This window comes from Mytilus edulis, chromosome 1 (assembly GCF_963676685.1).
Source record: "Mytilus edulis chromosome 1, xbMytEdul2.2, whole genome shotgun sequence".
NCBI lineage: Eukaryota > Metazoa > Mollusca > Bivalvia > Mytilida > Mytilidae > Mytilus > Mytilus edulis.
Window position 1 is genome coordinate 22,604,778 of NC_092344.1, and position 18,060 is coordinate 22,622,837.

Here is an 18,060-nt window from a genome sequence, read left to right on the forward strand (position 1 = left end):
TGTTTATATGGACGATGTTTACAGGTAAATTACATTTTTCACTTACTTTAAAAATAATGTTTATTATACAAAAAAAGTAAAATCACGAAAGTACTGAACTTCAATGAAAATACAAATAGGAGAGTCCCTAATCAATAGGCAAAATCAAACGCTCAAACACATCAAACGAATGGATAACAACTGTCATAATCCTGACTTGCATTTCTTATGTAGAAAATAGTGGATAAAACTTGGTTTTATAGCTAGCTAAACCTCTCACGTGTATGACAGTTGTATATCATGTCATTATATTGACAAAGATTTGTGAACAAACAGACATGTTAAGTAAAAATATCAAAATATAAAAAATAGGGGTAAAGTAGTCAACATAGTGTTATTATCTTCAGCACTATAAAAACTTGGATAAAATGTTGAAGGCGATACAAGATTATGTTCATTCATTTTAGAAATAAGTCTAAACGCATAACTGAATACGCAAAATCACATTGGGTGAATCGTAAAAAAAACCACATTAGCTGTAAGATACGACTAATAGTTTTCGAGTTATTGCCACTTACTATATTTGTGGAACCTTCGAAATGTCGTAAATGGTTCCAACTCAGAAACTATTAGTCTTAGGGACCTATTGTCTCCAACAATGTACTCTTTGGAATGTGACCTTAATAAAAGTAATAAACCTTTGTCAAATTAAAGAAGTTTTACTTCCGAAAAGTTCCAAACACAATTAGATTTTGTGGGGGCATACGGTATCAATTTATACCAAAAAGGCAATATCCGATTTTGAAAAGCCACTTCCGATTGACAAAAGGTACGAGGCACAAAACAACTAACATAAAAACAATAGACACAAAAGACCAACATCAGAGTACACACAGTTACTGAAATCTAGTTCAAACGTAATTACATTATACAACTAATTAATAAATTATGTTCTTCCAGACAAAAGTATCAATCAATTCACATCCCACAGATTTAGCGTAACTTTACACGTCATTACCAGTCTGAGAAACACACGACTTTGTGTAATGACAAAATATAAATACACGGTATCGACCGGATAAAGGATAATGAGTTCTCATTACTGTACATATATAGGAATATTAGAATGAAATTTAAAACAGTGTAGCTGTGGCCATTGATTGACACATTAAATTCATCCATTGACTGAGACAATTTACGTGAACGTTTGTCTGTAACGACCACAGTTCACGACGTACCTACGATAGACATTTAAACTGTGGGGTCACCAAAGGTTTCTTAACGCCTTTAATTATAAAATAATTCGAAAAATTAATCAGGAATAACTTTTATGTTTTGATTTATATAATTGATATAAATCAAAACATCGTGTTCTTTCTGATTAAATGTTCGAATTACTTTATTTAGGTGTTGAGAACCTTTGGTGACCCCATAGTTTGAGTGTCTTTAAAAAGTACACAGTGAGCAGTGGTGGTTACATACAAACGTTTACCTAAATTGTCCAAGTCAATGGACAAATTTAATGTGTCAATCAATGACCACGGCTACACTGTTTTGAATTTCATTCTATTTTAGTTATGTTTTCATTTTTCAAAAACAACATAAATGTTGTAATAATAAAACTATATTAAAGATTTTGGAACATTGAACGATCCGTAAATTTGTTTACATGAATGCATCTGATTTTACGGACTTTATAAACAATATCAACTCAAATTTGAATTGTGTGATACTCATGATTATTATTTAAATGTGTTAGGGTCTAAAAGTTTGTATGCTATATGGATACTCATGCTATACAAAAGTGAACAATTTTCATTTATTTTCTCAAATTTCACAGTATGTCTCGTCAATCATTTCGGTCAGTTTCTTTCCGCCATGAAATCGAACTGATTGGAAAGAGCGGAAGGAGAAATACCTTATCCGATGTGACAAATGTATGCGTTCCAACAAATGCGTTCCAAAAAATACATATTCAACGAATAGAAAATGCAAAGTTATAGATGTAACTGGATAAAGGAGAATAAAATCATAGGTTATTTAGTGCAATAAATGATTTTATTCCGTAACAAATATTCATTTTGCAAATACAAGTAGGTCTACTGAAAGAAAAATTATACACTAGACTATTTTATTACACAATGCATGTCAAAAGATCTAATAAAGCAATTTATACTTGAATATTTTAATTTCATGAATATTGAATAAAATTAAAAGCCCGCAGCAAATAGATGTCATATTGTTCTCCTTCAATGTACATTCACAAATGTAAATATATTACATTTACAAATGCATACATATTTAATTATAGTAGATGTTCATTTCATACAAATTCTGATCTTTTATTGGCTGAAAGATTCGGTCCTATGTTATCAATTTGTTTGAAAGCAAAATATCTTTTGGGGTAAAACTGTAGCTCATATCTTCGAAACAATATTTCAAGCTATAGTATAGTGTTTTCCACTAAATGCAGAACTTTAAAGCCCTAATGCCAATATGCATGACAAGATTGATATTTCGAATACTAGTATAAGAGTCCAAAATGTTGTCGTATCATACCGTCATCCTTTTATTTATTTGGAAAACTAATTGACACTATACTTCCATATAGTTGTAAATATAAATAGTTGATAGAAATCTGTAAAATTAATAGATTTTTATCCTATGATATACATGTTTAATAATTTTTGGTTTGATAAATATTTTATTAGCTTTTTTTTTAAACGAAATCTGATTCATTATGCAAATTTCGGCTATATGGCATGGATCGCTACTGTTTATGACGAAGTAAGTTTTTTTCGAAGATCTGTAAAAATGAAAATAACATTTTATAATTAGATGTGATACGCTTTACTGACTTTACCTTCACCAGGAACGCTCAAACACGAATATTTGAAAGCCACGAATGTACAAAAGCCAAAAACAGTTGAAGAGCCACTTCACCAAATGTACCTAAATCGATGGACCCAGTGCAGGCGGTGTTGTCTCGATAGCCTATCCAACCAGCATGCGTTCGAATCTAGGCGATGTAAGAACAAAGAAGTGCATAACTGTCTTGTGATAATGATAATAGAAAAAAACAATGAATAAAGTAACGAACGAACTCACAAAAAATACACATCCGTCACATTCTGTATGTATCAGGTATTTCACATCCCATCTTTTGTTAATAATATTTCATACAAAGCACAATATGCCGTCATTTACCTCAAAAGCTAAACATGTTGGGATATACAAGTACCCGGCCACGTCCACTCTGTGTTTTTGTTAGGTGTATTTCTGTATCCATCTGATAAGCTAAGCCTTTTTCGACTGCTTTTTATAGTTCGTTCTAATATTGTACTGTTACACTACTGTCCCATGGAATGAGGGATGGGATCCAACTTATATATTTAACTTGCGACGTTCTGTATACATGTGTCTGTTCCAAGCAGGAGCCTGTAATTCAGCGAATGTCATTTGTTACTGTGTTACACATTTGCGTTCATTTTTTTGTACATAAACTAGGCCGTTCGTTTTCTCGTTCGAATTGTTTTACACTTGTCATTTCGGGGCCTTTCATATCTGATTATGCGGTATGGGGTTTGCTCTTTGTTGAAGGCCGTACTGTGACCTATAGTTGTTAATTTCTGTGTAATTTTGGTCTCTTGTGAAGATTTGTCTTATTGGCAATCACACCATATCTTTTTTTTTAAACAAGCAAAACCAAAAAAAAAAACACAAAAGATTCCAAACAAATCAATGATTACGATATCTTAATATAAGGCAAACTACAAAAAGATTTCCACTTTGGGATAAATAGCAATTATTTAGCAAATAATTATTTCTCAATGAAAAATCGTTCGATAAGTGCTTCTGTCATCTGGTGCTTTGATTGCAGAACTATGACAGATAAGCGTCTTCATGCAATTTGATGCTTTCTTGACAATGAATTATTGCATTTGCTAAACGTTTCCATTTTGTTGTAATATTGAACTGGGAATGTGTTTATCAAATGGATGTTTTTATATCATTATTTCATGTTGAAAACTCCTTTCAGCACAATGGACTGTGGGTTATTAATAGTTATGTTTATAATTGAAATAACGACTTATGACAATGTTTATAATTGAAATCCCAACTGTCATATGTCGATTTCTACTATTTTCTTTTTTGATCTTCGTGTGACTTGTCACGTTTTACATTATCTTTTATCAAAGTTGGAAATAGATTGCTTCTTGGACTTCTTGAACAATAACACGATTCACAGCAAGTTTATTTAATTTTACTGCAGAATAATGGATTTCCATTAAAAAGTCCAATTGCTCATTAACAATCCGACATGGAGATCAGTACAAATGGATTTACATCTGTTTTACAATTTAAGGACTCGTTCAAATAACATGCAGATTAGAAAACTATAATAATTGGTTGATTTATACAGAAAACACTTATGCAAGTTTTGGTTATTATTATACAATCAAAACGACCATATTGATTCAAATTTCAATAAATGTCAACAAATTCTGAATGCAACGGAGGAAGTTTTGTGGAACAAACATATATTGCACGGATTACACAAAAATTGAAATAAACTGGTTGAAATCTATAATATATGTATCCTCTGACATTTTATGTATCCCTAGGCACCTTTTCTACATAGCATATGACGTGTGTTTGCTAAAAGGAAGATTTACGTTGTACATCTTCATTTTCTACCTGTTTGTTTTCACTGCTTGTTCAAAGACCACGTGTGTAATTAATGAATCTTGACAAAGCTTCCTAGGAATCGCCATTAGGAAACGAAATATAATCATTAATTTACTACTGTGTGATTTTATATGACATCTGCTGCAGGTAAAAATGGCACTGGCCGTTAATCAGACGATACAATAATAATGGCTAGTGAGGATTTAATACCAAAAACATCCAAGGATGACACAAAATCTTGTAAGTATTGCATATCTATAATTCCCTTTAAAATAAAATCATTCCGGTTTTTTTTACAAAAGCCTACGTTTGATTGAGATGCATTAAAGTAATATTCATTATATTGCTTTTAATAGTAATATCTCACAATGACGTTTTTAATTGTCAAATAGATAGATCTTCTGCATTTAATTACTCTTTCAACTCTTAAAACTTGGTCAATCTCTCTCCTGTCGACGAGAAATATTAAACAACTAAGTGATTACCATTTTGATTTGAATGAAATGATGTTTCTCTGAGATAGGAAGGAGCAAATAGTGATATTATTAAATAATTACCATTTTAATCCGAGTGATTTGGTCCTTGAGATAACAGCAAATGTTGATATTATTTTAAAATTAATTATCGTTTTATTTCCAGTGAAATGCTGTGTCCTTGGAATATCAGTAATGTTGATATTATAAATGAAGTGATTACCGTATTAATATCTGATGCAATTGGCACAAAATGGCTTAGATCTAAAGCAAAAAAAAAAAGATTTGAAAAAAGTTCTCACTACACTCCATTTGTTAAGGTAGTGTATCGATTTCCATTGCATGGACACTTTGTCCCATTTTTAATTTTATTTTAGAGGAGGGTGTCGAAACGTTGTGGTTTTGAGTAACAGTTGAATGTAACATATAATTGTTAGACCACCAATAGCATCAGCATCTGCTAATTTACCGACAGAACCGGTCAGTACGACATGCCCAGTAGCCAGTTCTTTGTTCTGATACGTGTTGGTTTTTTTTAAATTATTACATATAGATTGACATTAATACTACTTACATAATTTATAAAGGTTGTTGCACTAAATCAAATTATGAACTCCTGCGGGCCATTCAATGTTTCAATTTCAATAAATACTTTCATAATCTTAATCTCGATTGAATCTTGTAAGGATTAGTCTAGAAACATGTTTATGGGTGTCACGATGTAAATGATAAATTGGACATTTTAAGTAGACATTTCATGTACACACAATTTCAAGATTCGAAAATTAATTTTAATTAAACATATGCGCACTTCAAAAATGTAGTTGCCGTCAGTACAAGTTCTGAATTCGAAACTTAAAACAGAATCAATCACTGAAGTGAATTAAACACGCAACAGCAGCATACATTCCGATCTTCATTATCATCTATATAGTAGCAGTACCACTCCTGATCGAACAATAGTGGTATTGACACTATGTTTGAGAAAACCTGGACCCGTCAGCAGTAACACCAACGCAATGGTAGAAATACAGTATTACAACCAAGATAGTCATACCCAAGATCAGCGGATGACAGCCATGCTAGGAATAGCGGCAAATACCGGAAGTTTATGAAGCCTAGTGGAATTTGATTTAAATGGATTGGCAACCATTTACCAATACGTTCAAAATGTTAAAATTTCAATGATTGCTTATCATAGCTGTTTAAGAAAATTTGATTAAATAAAATCTAAAAATCTAAAAGGGCATAACTTGGTTCAGACTCAACTTCTTTTAAATCAACTAGTTTACCTTACGAGCAATATCTCCCTCTTGGCAAAAGAAAGTGGTTTGATTGATTGTCCATTTGTAGGTAACTGTTACGGGAACATTCATGACGATAACAATTTAAAGATTGATCCAATAGATAGGTACTGACCGGGCCACATACCACAATTAATTTCTCTATTAGTTCTTTATAACGTTTTGTCACATTAAAAAATTTGCACCATGCACTTTTGTCCAATTTTTTGTGTGTGTAATGTATAGTACCTGTCCAAAAGTATATCCAAAATTCAGAAAGATTGACGCAATCACTTTTACAAATTTAGCCAATACACATCCCTACCCCTATTGACAAGTCAAGAGATGTTCCGAAAACTGTAAATATTACCTTTTTGCACTTAGCCTAATCACTCTTTCCATATCAAAATCAGTTAAAATACAACATCCAAAAGTTTATTTCACCTCTCTTCTTTAATTTCCAACCCATAAAAACTAAATAATCAATGAGAAAGGCAAAGAAAAAAAAATAAGAAAGAATACACCTTAATTAAAGGGAACTATATTCGTAGGGTCATTAATTGTGGTCTTGGGCCACCGCTTTCATGGCGATAACTTTATCTTCTGTTGCTAAAAGAATGTATATTGGACAAGGGTAAAAGGTGAAATTAGCGTCATCCTATATCTACACAAAGCATCGGATTCCCGGCCACATTGCGACCGGACGAGACTGCTTATCTATACATCATGTGTGGCGAAACGATAGCCCTCTTTGGCATGAATTTTACTGCCGATATTTCCGAGCTGAGGAAGTTCAGAATACCATGCAAATGTCAATACCCCAGTTAACCATTGATAATTAAAACAGCAACCTATGATAATGATTTTTTTTTTCAAATCGTAGACAAGTTAATGCTTAAATATAAAGAACTGTTTATATGCTCGTGAGTTTCGAGTGAATCGCTCGTTATCTTAATTTGTATTTCGTGAATTTTTACCAGGAAATTATAATTATCTGCATTACTGATTAGTCGCATCAGTATGTATGTGTAAGATTTGATTAATGTTACGCTTCTTAATATAACACAGCATTAGTAAATACGAACTAAATCAGATGCTTCTTAATATAATACAGCATTAACAAATCCGGACTAAATGAGATGTCGATAGTAACATCTGCTACAATGTTGTCAGGCGACATACTGATAGTGTATATTCTATTAACACGATTTACACAAATAATGTTAAGAGTAAGACAAGTGAAAATTATAAAGGCCTTAATGTAAAATGGACTAAATTATAAATGGGAGGAGCAAAGGATAGGTGTACCTATAATGTTAACAATGAGGAAAGTGCATTTAAAGGTAAAGAAATAAATATTTCGGACGTGCTTCTGATGAAAAATTGTTCACTATTGGTGTCTTTTGTAGTCCTGAGCACAGAACATACACCAACCCTTTCCTCTATACACTCCTGCTAAATTGTGGGAACCAGTCAATTTCGATAATATTTTGAGCATAAGAGTTTCATTAGTTGTTATACATGTATAATAAAAGCGCTGTTCCTTTGCTTTTTCTGTGTTTTTTTGCTGTGCATGTACTGATTTTGTGATATAGATGGATAACCCATATCCTTTTTTTTTCTATTGCAATTTTATGACTGCTTTCTATGATAATTCCATCAGTTAACTATAATTATTATTTCTCTTTGAAAGTTGTTATCATACATCGTGACCTAGACTTTGTACAATCGTGGTAAAATATTGTAACAATATGTAAATTATCGATTACTATTATTTATAAATATGAATGTGTGTATTTTTATAACTCTATTTATCGGTCAGTTTTTTCTATCTGTTTAGTTTATGTTTTATTTCTCATTTCATGTACCCCTTTGTAGACTAATGATAAGGAATACGGCCTTCATATATGCAGTTATGTGTGTATAAGAAAACCGAAACAGTGGCTTCTCTTTCATAACATAACAAACGTTGAAGTAAATACAAAGATTAGTTCGTTTCAAAAACAACCTGTGTTATTAACTTTGCTAGCAATCATACTAATAAAAGAACTTCATGAAAATGATTAAATTGTTATTTAAGCATTGTGTGAATAGATATACATGTATCTGAAAATTCTATTAATTTAGTTTGTTTCGACAAAATCACTAAATGGCAATAGCACAATCCAATTCATCTACGCTAAATTTAAGGATATATTTATTAATAAATTTGGTCTTCTTACGTTTTTTAATTCCAACTTGTCGATTATTCTTTCACAAAAAGAATATTGCTTGAAGAAAATGGCTAAAATGTACGTAAAGAAGGTATAAAAATCACACTTCATATTTTCTCAGGCAGTGCAAAAATATTCTGAATTTTGTCATTATAATTGTGTAATTTATTAATCCCAGGAATAGATTACTTAAGATGTATTTGGTTAATAAAGAAAGTCGTAGAATTTTATGATTTTTGCAAATTCAGGAATTAAATAATGACTTGTCAACTCCTTTTATCGTGCAGATTATTAGTGGCACTCTTGGTCAGTGAAAGAAGACCAATACACGCAATCTGTCTTATTATGGCACACATAGAACTTGATAAATATAAATTGTACAATAGCAAATCGAACACAAGAACCTATATTACCATCATTATTTTTATTTTCCGACATTGATTCCATTCCCATTGTTCATATGGCACATTTCGCAAAAATACTAAACAACAATACAATTATTTCTCTCAATGATTGCTCTTTTTCAGCAAAATCGAGAAAATGTTGTGTCTGGATATGCCAAATCACATCGGAAGCATTCCTTGAGGAAGAAGATTTACTTCATTATATTGGACGAATTGAATCAACTGTTAGCAAATCAGGTAAGATTTTGTACTGTTGGACCTAGATGCAAATTAATAAGTTATCATTGGATGTGCATTGAAAAAAAGCCAGGATTAAGCGACTTTTCACCGATGTCACCATTATAAACACGTTTTTTTTTCACATTTAAACGTGAATTTGTTATGACAATTATTCAAAAGGCAATGATCCTCTTATATCCTGTTTAAAAAAAAACATGGAGGAGCGCGAAAGAACGCCTTTTTATAAGATTATCTTTTAATTATTTCCTAAGACTCTTTTAACACTTGATGTGATTTTAATCACGGGAGATAAATCCTTCACTAATTGTATAGTACAATACAGGACCACTTGTTAAATTTTACGTGGATTTTTTTAGCAACTGACGTGAACAAAATCAATCAATTCATTTTGTGTGTCGCATGTGACGGGATAACAAATCTCTGAACTGTCTTGTTTCATACTCGCTTTTCTTTAATCCAAGAATTAACTTCTGATGCAGATGTTACCACACGTCATGTTCGGACATTTTCCATTTTTCTTGACAGAATCATTAATTATAATTAGAAAAAGTAAATCTCAACAGATTTCAAATAAGCTGGTCATAGAAAGTAAATGCATAGTTTTATTTTTATTTTTTAGATATTGGTGCAGTATTGTTAATTCTCAGTTATGCTCTATCGATTATGTCTCTTGCCATTGGTAAGTTTATCTAACGTTTTAAGAGTTAATCTTGAACTTTCAAATTCAAATTCAAAAATGAAGACGGCACAGAAATGTCGTCAGAAAGCAAAATATGTAAAAACCACAAAAATAGAAGGACAAAGATTATTTACGTTTTTTATATTTATTTTTGATGTACCAAAGAACGTCAGATATTCGATAACGGAGCTACTTTGTCACATTGAAAAAAAAGGGGCGAGTGTCCATGAAATTATTAAAGCATCTGGTGAAATATGGGTAGCTTAATTTCTATATACATGCTAACATGCAAAAATGTAAAATACATAATCGATTATCAAATAAGTAATTATAAATGATGAAGAATCATGGTTATCGTCAAGTGCAATAATTATTACTCTACTAGCCTTAGCTTCAGTTTTGTCTTTGCAGTATTTTTTTTTACTTCATGTGTGACTTTTAAACTAAGGATTTTCTTATCCCAGGCATATATTACCTTGCCGTATTTGGCACAACTTTTTGGAATTTTGGATCATCAATACTCTTCAATTTTGTACTTGTTTGGCTTTGTAATTATTTTGATTTGAGCGTCACTGATTAGTCTTATGTAGACGAAACACGCGTCTGGCGTACTAAATTATAATCTTGGTACCTTTGATAACTATTTTAATTGTACGTTTTTCACTATGAGAATATCGAAATCTTCATATTGATGAAAAGAAATTGCGTTAAATATATCGCTGCTTTTAGTCCACAGTAGTATATTCTTAGGACATGCCAAACATAAAATTTTCGAAGAGCAAAAAAAACCCAAAAAAAACCAAAACTACTTACTGACGAAACCTCTTTAATAACATCCGTGAAATCCCGAAGCGGCACAGGAGCTGTTATCTTTTCTGGAGTTCATGTTTAGTAAGGTTGATGTTTTTATTCCCTTATTGTCTTGCATGTAACATTGTTTTTTTTATCCTTCATTTTGATACGTTATACTACATCTTGTTTTTTTCTTAAGTAATTTTGCTGCGGGCCATAATTAATGGCGTTGCACAAAGAAGGTCTTAGATTCAAAGGGGTAGATTTTCCATAAATTGCAAGAGGTAAAATAATGCACACATTATTTTCAGGCTTTGTACGCATAGGAACTTGTCAATGCCAACCAGTTTTGCCGATATTTCTTATTGTGCATGGCTCTGCAATGTGTGTTCGTAGTTTATTTGAAACTGGAAAATTATGTACACAATCAAAGCGGGACGATTCTTCCACTGAATGTTCTCCATTGCAAACATTAAGCAAGATATCGGGTGTTCTTGTTGCTTTCTGGACCATTACAGGTATGTTAAGCATAATAAACCACAGTAAATCATGCATCATATCTTACATGTCATTATGGAAATATAGAATTAGACGAATAGTTTTACACTGACACAAGCGGTAATAAGGTCCGTAACTAACTATTTTGGAAAGGTAGCAAAACAAACGAAATCCAGAGCACAAAAAAACAAAGTCATCAAATGTTATACTGAGTGCCAATGAAAACGCAACACTTTTGTTTTAAAAAAAAATCTTATAATTTGTATTTTATTTATATTAGAACTTTGTATAGTTGGCTCAAAATGACCTTTAAGACAGTTGTCGACAACTTTACGGTTGAGTGATTTTAGGAACAAATGCGAAGTAAGGGTTATTTTGAACGGACATAAACCGAGTTTACCACTTTTCAACATACGCATCATTTTTCACGATTTTGTAATTTAAAGCTTGGCTAATGTCATGAATTTTCCAGCCCTTATTGTTTAGAAACTGCAATAAACATCTGAGTAAATGCCAGGACTTTCTGACAACCAGCGACATGCAGTTTTGGGCATGGTCGAATGAAGCCTTTCACAGCATACAATTACAAGAAGACTGAAGTTGTAGACTCTACAATAAACCAAATCATCCACAAATTCAACTCAAATGAATCATTTAATGATAAGCCACATCCAGGGGTACAAAAAGCAAGAAACGATCAGCAAGACCATTACAATTGGTCTTTAACATATCCGATATCGACTCTGATGGCTATCCAAAGGTCACGAGAGTTTAATGGCGGTCACGGTAGAACCTTTGGAGTAGTTTCAGTAAAGCACCATTTCCCGCAGAAATTGTTAAAGAGCACCACAGTTTTTCCTTAGTGACATCTAAACGGCCGTCTGGCGTAAACATCGAATTATGTAGACTATGAATCATTCATTATGTATCAAAAACCGTCAGTGGTTGTTACATAGACATTTGGCACCCGCCTTGGCCAAACGTCATGCTTTTCGCCAGATTTTGGTCCGATCGAGCAAATTTTGCATCAGATTCGACATGGTTTCGACCATGAAAACTACCACCAATATCATAAAGTTAGCTTGAGTTTGCTTTGCGGGACAAGTCGAATAACATTCCTCGGGATCACATTAAACGTCCGAGATGATCAATTCCATAGCGCTGTCGAGATTGCGCTGCACCACGAAGTTGTGAGTTGATGATGTTTCACGCCCGAAGAAAGATGACAATGAAACATATTTGTTTGATATCGATCTATTGTTAAAATTGTTAATTTTCAAGAAAAAAGTATTTTGAAAGATTATCATTGCAGAATATAAATGCATGAATTTATCATTGTAGGATCAGTATGGGTGTTTAGCATCGTAAGAGAGGTGAATGTGATTGAAACGAACAATATGAACTACTGTGATCCAATGCTTTACTGGTACTCTCTAGTACTGGTTTCCGTTATCTTAACCGGACTGATTCTGAAAGCAATATTTTTATTGGTCATCAGTTTAGTTTATTGTAGATACGAAGATAGGTCATGGTACTCCGAATTAATGGCTGACAATTTGGGTGCGTTTGTGTAACTATATTCTTGAAATGTAGTGGCATATGTATATACATATATATTTATACTTATTTATTTATTTGTCATAAATACTGATTAATATACTAAAACAAGGAAGGTGTAATAAAATGGATAAATCCAGTCGCACCAATCAAAAGCCGTAAGCATATGTTTGCTCGTCAGTGATTTGGATTTATTTCCTTCTGTCGATGCGAATATCATTCCTTCAGAAATCAAGTAAATAATCTAATTCTCGATCAAAAGACGATAATTGTTTACTTTTATCTAAAGAGGGAATGTTCTATTACATTACAACCTATATGCTACACAAATTGTCATGAATTGTCTCCAGTAACATTTCAGTCAGTAAAATGTCAAGTGATGTTGACATTTAGCGTGATGAATAAAATCTCTTCAAATCAAAACTATTTCAGATATACGGAAACACATGAATATGTACCAATTTGGCAGAAACGATTTCAATTTTAGCAATTGAATCGTTTTGTCTTCAAAATCATGTATGAATATTTTGAAACCTAGCATAGCATATATTTTTGTTCAAGTATAGTATTTATAAGTTGATATTATTAATGCTACATGTAACCAATAAATGGTGCTTTGATGGTTGTTTATTTATGAAGAATTATCAAAAAGTTGACTATATAATTGTTGAAACTTTTTTTTAAGTTTTCTAATATTTAATCATGTTTAATAAACGAAAGAACTGTATATATTGATAGTTTTTCTTGTCCAGGTTATTCAAATTAATGCTGCTTGATTCAAGTATAGCGTTCTCTTCGTCATGTACATAGTTAATCTCATACAAATGTTAATTACTAAATGAAATATCTTATAAAGTATATTTTTAAGTTATGGATTTTCTAAGACTTAACTTCTGGTTCAAAATTATTTTCATCGGAAACACTGATATGTCGCCTGCTATCTGACATATGTTTATAAGATGAAACTGACTCTGATCGGACAAAAGCATTCTCGTTATTGTCGACCGTTTTATTTCGATTCGGTTCGTCATTTGAGTCGTTTGTGATGACAGATCCAGATCGACAAGCTTCGTCTTTACTCACAACAGGAGAGGGACAATGTTCTTTCATACTGTCTGTATACAGTTCTTTGGTATTTTCATCATCATTATCAGAACTCTTTTCATTCAGGAGTAAACTTTTTTCAAGGTCATCAGCATTTAACTGTGGTTCTGATTTGAACTCAAACTCCTTATTGTTTATATCTTTTTCGGACATAGAATCTTCCATATTGTCATTGGTTTCTAAATTTACCATAGCAAAAATGCCAGCGTTTGTTCTGTCATGGTCTTTCTCTTGTTCTATCGTAGATGTAGAACTACAACTAGCGCCATCTATATTTCTTTCGTTTTCTGTCGAGTCCAAATCATTCAATTCTTCCTGGTTGGATTTTGTATCTGCTAGATTGTGATCGTCCGGATCCTCTCCCATCATCGGCCTTACTCTTACCTTTTCGTGGAGACGAGTGAAGACTTGACAAGACAACATTCCACTTACTATCTGAAAGCAAAGTAAGGTTGGAGTAAATAGTAAAAAGTCATATCTTGTGTATGATATTTATATCATGATTTGACTGAAAACAGAACAGAAGAATCCAACCGGGCTATGCTTCATTTCTTCCTGTTTATATGCCTCCAGCCAATGAAACATAATTTCAGAGATGATGATTTATTATTTCGTTATTCAATATGCAAACAGACCTACTGGATATAAATTTGAATAATTTGCAATTTTGTGCATGATATAATTTGTACAGAATTTGTGTACAAGTTATCAATATTTTGTAACACTTTGTAATTTATTAACCCAGTATCATTGATGAGATGTTTTGTAGTCACTGCTGGTGGACGTTTTCTCGCTGATAGTACCACCAGGCCAGTAGTCAACACTTCTTTGTTAAAATGAATCATCCTTGATATGTTGCTATTTAAAAAATTAATTGTTTAACAAACCAAACCAAACTCCGGGAACAGAGTACCATAGCTGTATTGAGGAACATTCGGAAATGTTGGTCCTCAGTTCTTTCATACTTTATTTGAGCTTTAAACGTTCGCATTCAAGCTTCAATAATGAGTCTTCGATCTGTAGACGAAACGCGCTTATGGCGTAATAATTTAATTTCTTAATATAAGTTGATAATACTGTCTATGATTTATTCACTGTCATTACTGCTTGGACTCTTGATACAGTTTTATGGTCACATCTTACTCCAAAACAAAATGTTTCTCCCGAGCCTTGTTTAATAGCATATAGTCTACATTTTAATGATATCATTTCCTATTCGTTTCGTTTAATTTTTTATTGTAACTGTTTCATCATGAATATCGGAATTTCCCGCATATTTGAGCATTTCAATATTGTGTTAATTTGTTTTAGAATAAAACGATATTTGTACAGTGTCTCACGTATTAACTGTCATAATTTTGTACTCTAACGCAAAGGGTAGCCGTTTCTAAGTACAGTTCAAAGTAAGTCAACTATTCTATATATATTGCCTTTAAAACTGTAGTAGTCATTTGACTGTTGTCTTTTTAAATTATTGCTTGGTATGTGTCATAGCATGAAATGATTATATCCACGTCTGGTTTTATTTTATTCTATCACACATCTTTTTTAAATCCATGATGATTTTAACTAATCTTTGTTACGCTATTGATAAAATCAAGTGGGAAGCAGTGAAAAACTCACATCAATCCATGCTGTTTTATTGGAATCTAACCAACAAAGTAAACATGAATGAGACACCAACCAAAAGACGAACGGAAAACTATCTATAAGTCGACACAGTTATGTGGACTGTTCAAAATTATGAACTACAATATCGTTACAATATATTACGAGGAATTTGTAATTTGGTGTATTGCCATATCACCCACCAATAAAACAATCTCTACGAGATTTTTTTAAGTGGAAAACTTTTGCTTTACTAAGTTAATTTAAACAAGAAAAGTACGTCAATTCAAAATTAAAGCCTGATTCCTATTATAATCTTTGATGAAAGTGTACATAACTTTTCAGTTGAAAGGTTTTACACCAGTTTACACCAGCCCAGTAGTCAGCACTTCGGTTTTGACATGAATATCAATTATATGGTCATTTTTTAAATAAATTAACTGTTTGCAAAAGTATGAATTATTCGAATTACTAAGGATTTTCTTATCCCAGGCATAGGTTACCTTATCCGTATTTTAGCACAACTTTTTGGAATCTTAGGTCCTCAATGCTCTTCGACTTTATACTTGTTTGGCTTTCTAACCATTTTGATCTGAGCGTCACTGATGGGTCTTATGAATACGAAACGCGCGTCTGACGTATCAAATTATAAGTCTGGTACCTTTGGTATTTACACTACTGGGTCGATTCCACTGCTGGTGGACTTTTAGTCTCCAAGGTATCACCAGCCCAGTAGTCAGCATTTCGGTGACATGAATATCAATTATATTGTCTTTTGTTTTTTTTATAAATTAACTGTTTGCAAAAGTACGAATTATCGAAATACTAAGGATTTTCTAGGATATCCTAGGAAGAACTTTTTTAGAATTTTGGGTCATGCTTTTCATCTGGGTACTTGTTTGGCTTTCTTTACTATTTTGATCTGAGCGTAAATGATGAATCTTATGTAGACGAAACGCACATATGGTGTATTTGATTATTAGCCAGGTACCTTTGCCAACTATTAACATGATGAAATGTCCTATTGTAATGTTTATTTCTCTGTCCTAAATGTTCTTGTATTCATTTGTACTGTAGTCCTGTCATGTAATGTTGTCATTTTAGTGTTATTTTTAACATTGCCATAAAAGCGCGAGGTTTGGCTAGCCGCTAAACCAGGTTCAACCCACCAATTTTGCTTAAAATGTCCTGTACCAAGTCAGGAAAATAGCAGTTGTTATCTAATAGCTCCTTTCTGTGTGTGTTGCATTGTCGTTTTGGTTTTTTGTTACACTTCAGTGTTTCTGTTGTTTCTTTGTTTTCCTGTTAAATTTGATGTGTTTAACTCAGTTTTAATTTGTAACCCGGATTTGTTTCTCTCAATCGTTTTTAACTTTCGAACAGCGGTATACTTCTGATGCCTTTATAGATTACCGTAGGCGTATTTTGGCACAACTTTTTTGAATTTTGAGTCCTCAATGCTCTTCATCTATATACTTGTTTGGCTTTTTCAAACTATTCTGATCTGAGCGTCACTGATGAGTCTTATGTAGACGAAACGCGCGTCTAGCGTATCAAATTATTAGATTGGTACCTTTGATAACTAGTAACAAAAGCTATTGAACCAAGAGTTTCAAGTGGTAAAGTTGAAATCATAGCTTCACATGTATCACGGAACCCGGAACGTTTTTGAATATCTGTTTCACAGAATATGTTCCAATTGCCACTACCACAGTATCGTCCTCTTTCCTTCGAATGTGACATACCGAATTAGACTAATCACTGGATTTGTACAAACATGATTAACATAACGAGTGTAACAGTTGGAGCGAGATATAATTACCCTTCCAATATCATGCCCGGTATTTGGTGGCTTTCGTGTTGATCAGTCTTTAGTTGTCAATGATGTGTTGTGTTTTGTGTTAGTCTTTTTTTTCGTTTTCCATGGCATTGTCAGTTATTTCTCAACTTCTTATTTTGAATTTTCCTTTTGTATCTTTCGCTCTTTTTTAAATCTTCAAAGACGCAATTTGAACTTGTACCTCTGACAAGCATGACGATTTGAGATCTCTTATTGCCAACTCCCAATTTCTCTGTAGTAAGATATGATCAACCCCGTCGTGCGACGTTCAGGTATATATCCATTGAAACGTAACGTAAGGGTTTTCCACATCAAACAGGCATTCCTTTCTCAATTTTATGCATTAACAGAGCTGTACATGTAATGGAAACCTGATCCGTCAAGGTTATGAGAACGAAAAAACTAAGAAACAATACTACACAAGTGCTATGATCATAACCATGAATTGGTTGACCGATACGATATGTTGGTGTCTCAATTCACGAGAGACAAGTTTGGCGATATCAGTATATATTTAGATTCTAGAACTGCGTCTGCTATACATAGTGGCCCGCGTTTAGTAGCCGAATATTGTTTTTTGTTTCTAAACTCAGCCGACGATTACCCTGTATGCGAACGCGGTCTCACTCCTTTTAGAGCTCGTGCAATTCCCTCAGTTGTTTCCCTTGATTTGCATATTTTGATCTTATTAACTTTATTTC

General features: G+C 32.7%; 2 protein-coding genes across 4 annotated transcripts in view; one reads left to right on the forward strand and one right to left on the reverse strand.

Annotated features, from left to right (window-relative positions):
* LOC139527685 (uncharacterized) lies at window positions 1-13,534 on the forward strand. Of its 3 annotated transcripts, XM_071323304.1 has the most exons (6): window positions 1-24; window positions 4,816-4,908; window positions 9,165-9,278; window positions 9,901-9,960; window positions 11,064-11,270; window positions 12,592-12,962. In XM_071323304.1, the coding sequence occupies exons 2-6, from the start codon at window positions 4,857-4,859 to the stop codon at window positions 12,822-12,824; spliced, it is 666 nt and encodes a 221-aa protein (XP_071179405.1). In that variant the 5' UTR covers window positions 1-24; window positions 4,816-4,856; the 3' UTR covers window positions 12,825-12,962. The 3 variants fall into 3 exon arrangements, with proteins under 3 accessions (XP_071179405.1, XP_071179394.1, XP_071179385.1); XM_071323293.1 differs by lacking the exon at window positions 1-24 and having other exon boundaries at window positions 4,762-4,908; XM_071323284.1 differs by lacking the exons at window positions 1-24; window positions 4,816-4,908 and adding an exon at window positions 7,605-7,767 and having other exon boundaries at window positions 12,592-13,534.
* The window catches only part of LOC139482317 (tetraspanin-8-like), a 21,336-nt gene continuing 16,695 nt past the window's right edge, over window positions 13,420-18,060 (reverse strand). Inside the window, exon 9 of the mRNA XM_071266484.1 lies at window positions 13,420-14,346. Within this exon, the coding sequence (XP_071122585.1) occupies window positions 13,687-14,346 (660 nt within the window). The 3' untranslated portion in view covers window positions 13,420-13,686. The remainder of the gene's footprint in view (window positions 14,347-18,060) is intronic.

Excerpts from the sequence above, each read along its gene's own strand:
- LOC139527685 (XM_071323284.1), top strand. The coding sequence starts at position 7,707 with ATGGGAGGAGCAAAGGATAGGTGTACCTATAATGTTAACAATGAGGAA. Across the intron at positions 9,279-9,900 it reads ATCAACTGTTAGCAAATCAG|ATATTGGTGCAGTATTGTTA; the intron begins GTAAGATTTTGT and ends TTTATTTTTTAG. Across the intron at positions 11,271-12,591 it reads TGCTTTCTGGACCATTACAG|GATCAGTATGGGTGTTTAGC; the intron begins GTATGTTAAGCA and ends TTATCATTGTAG.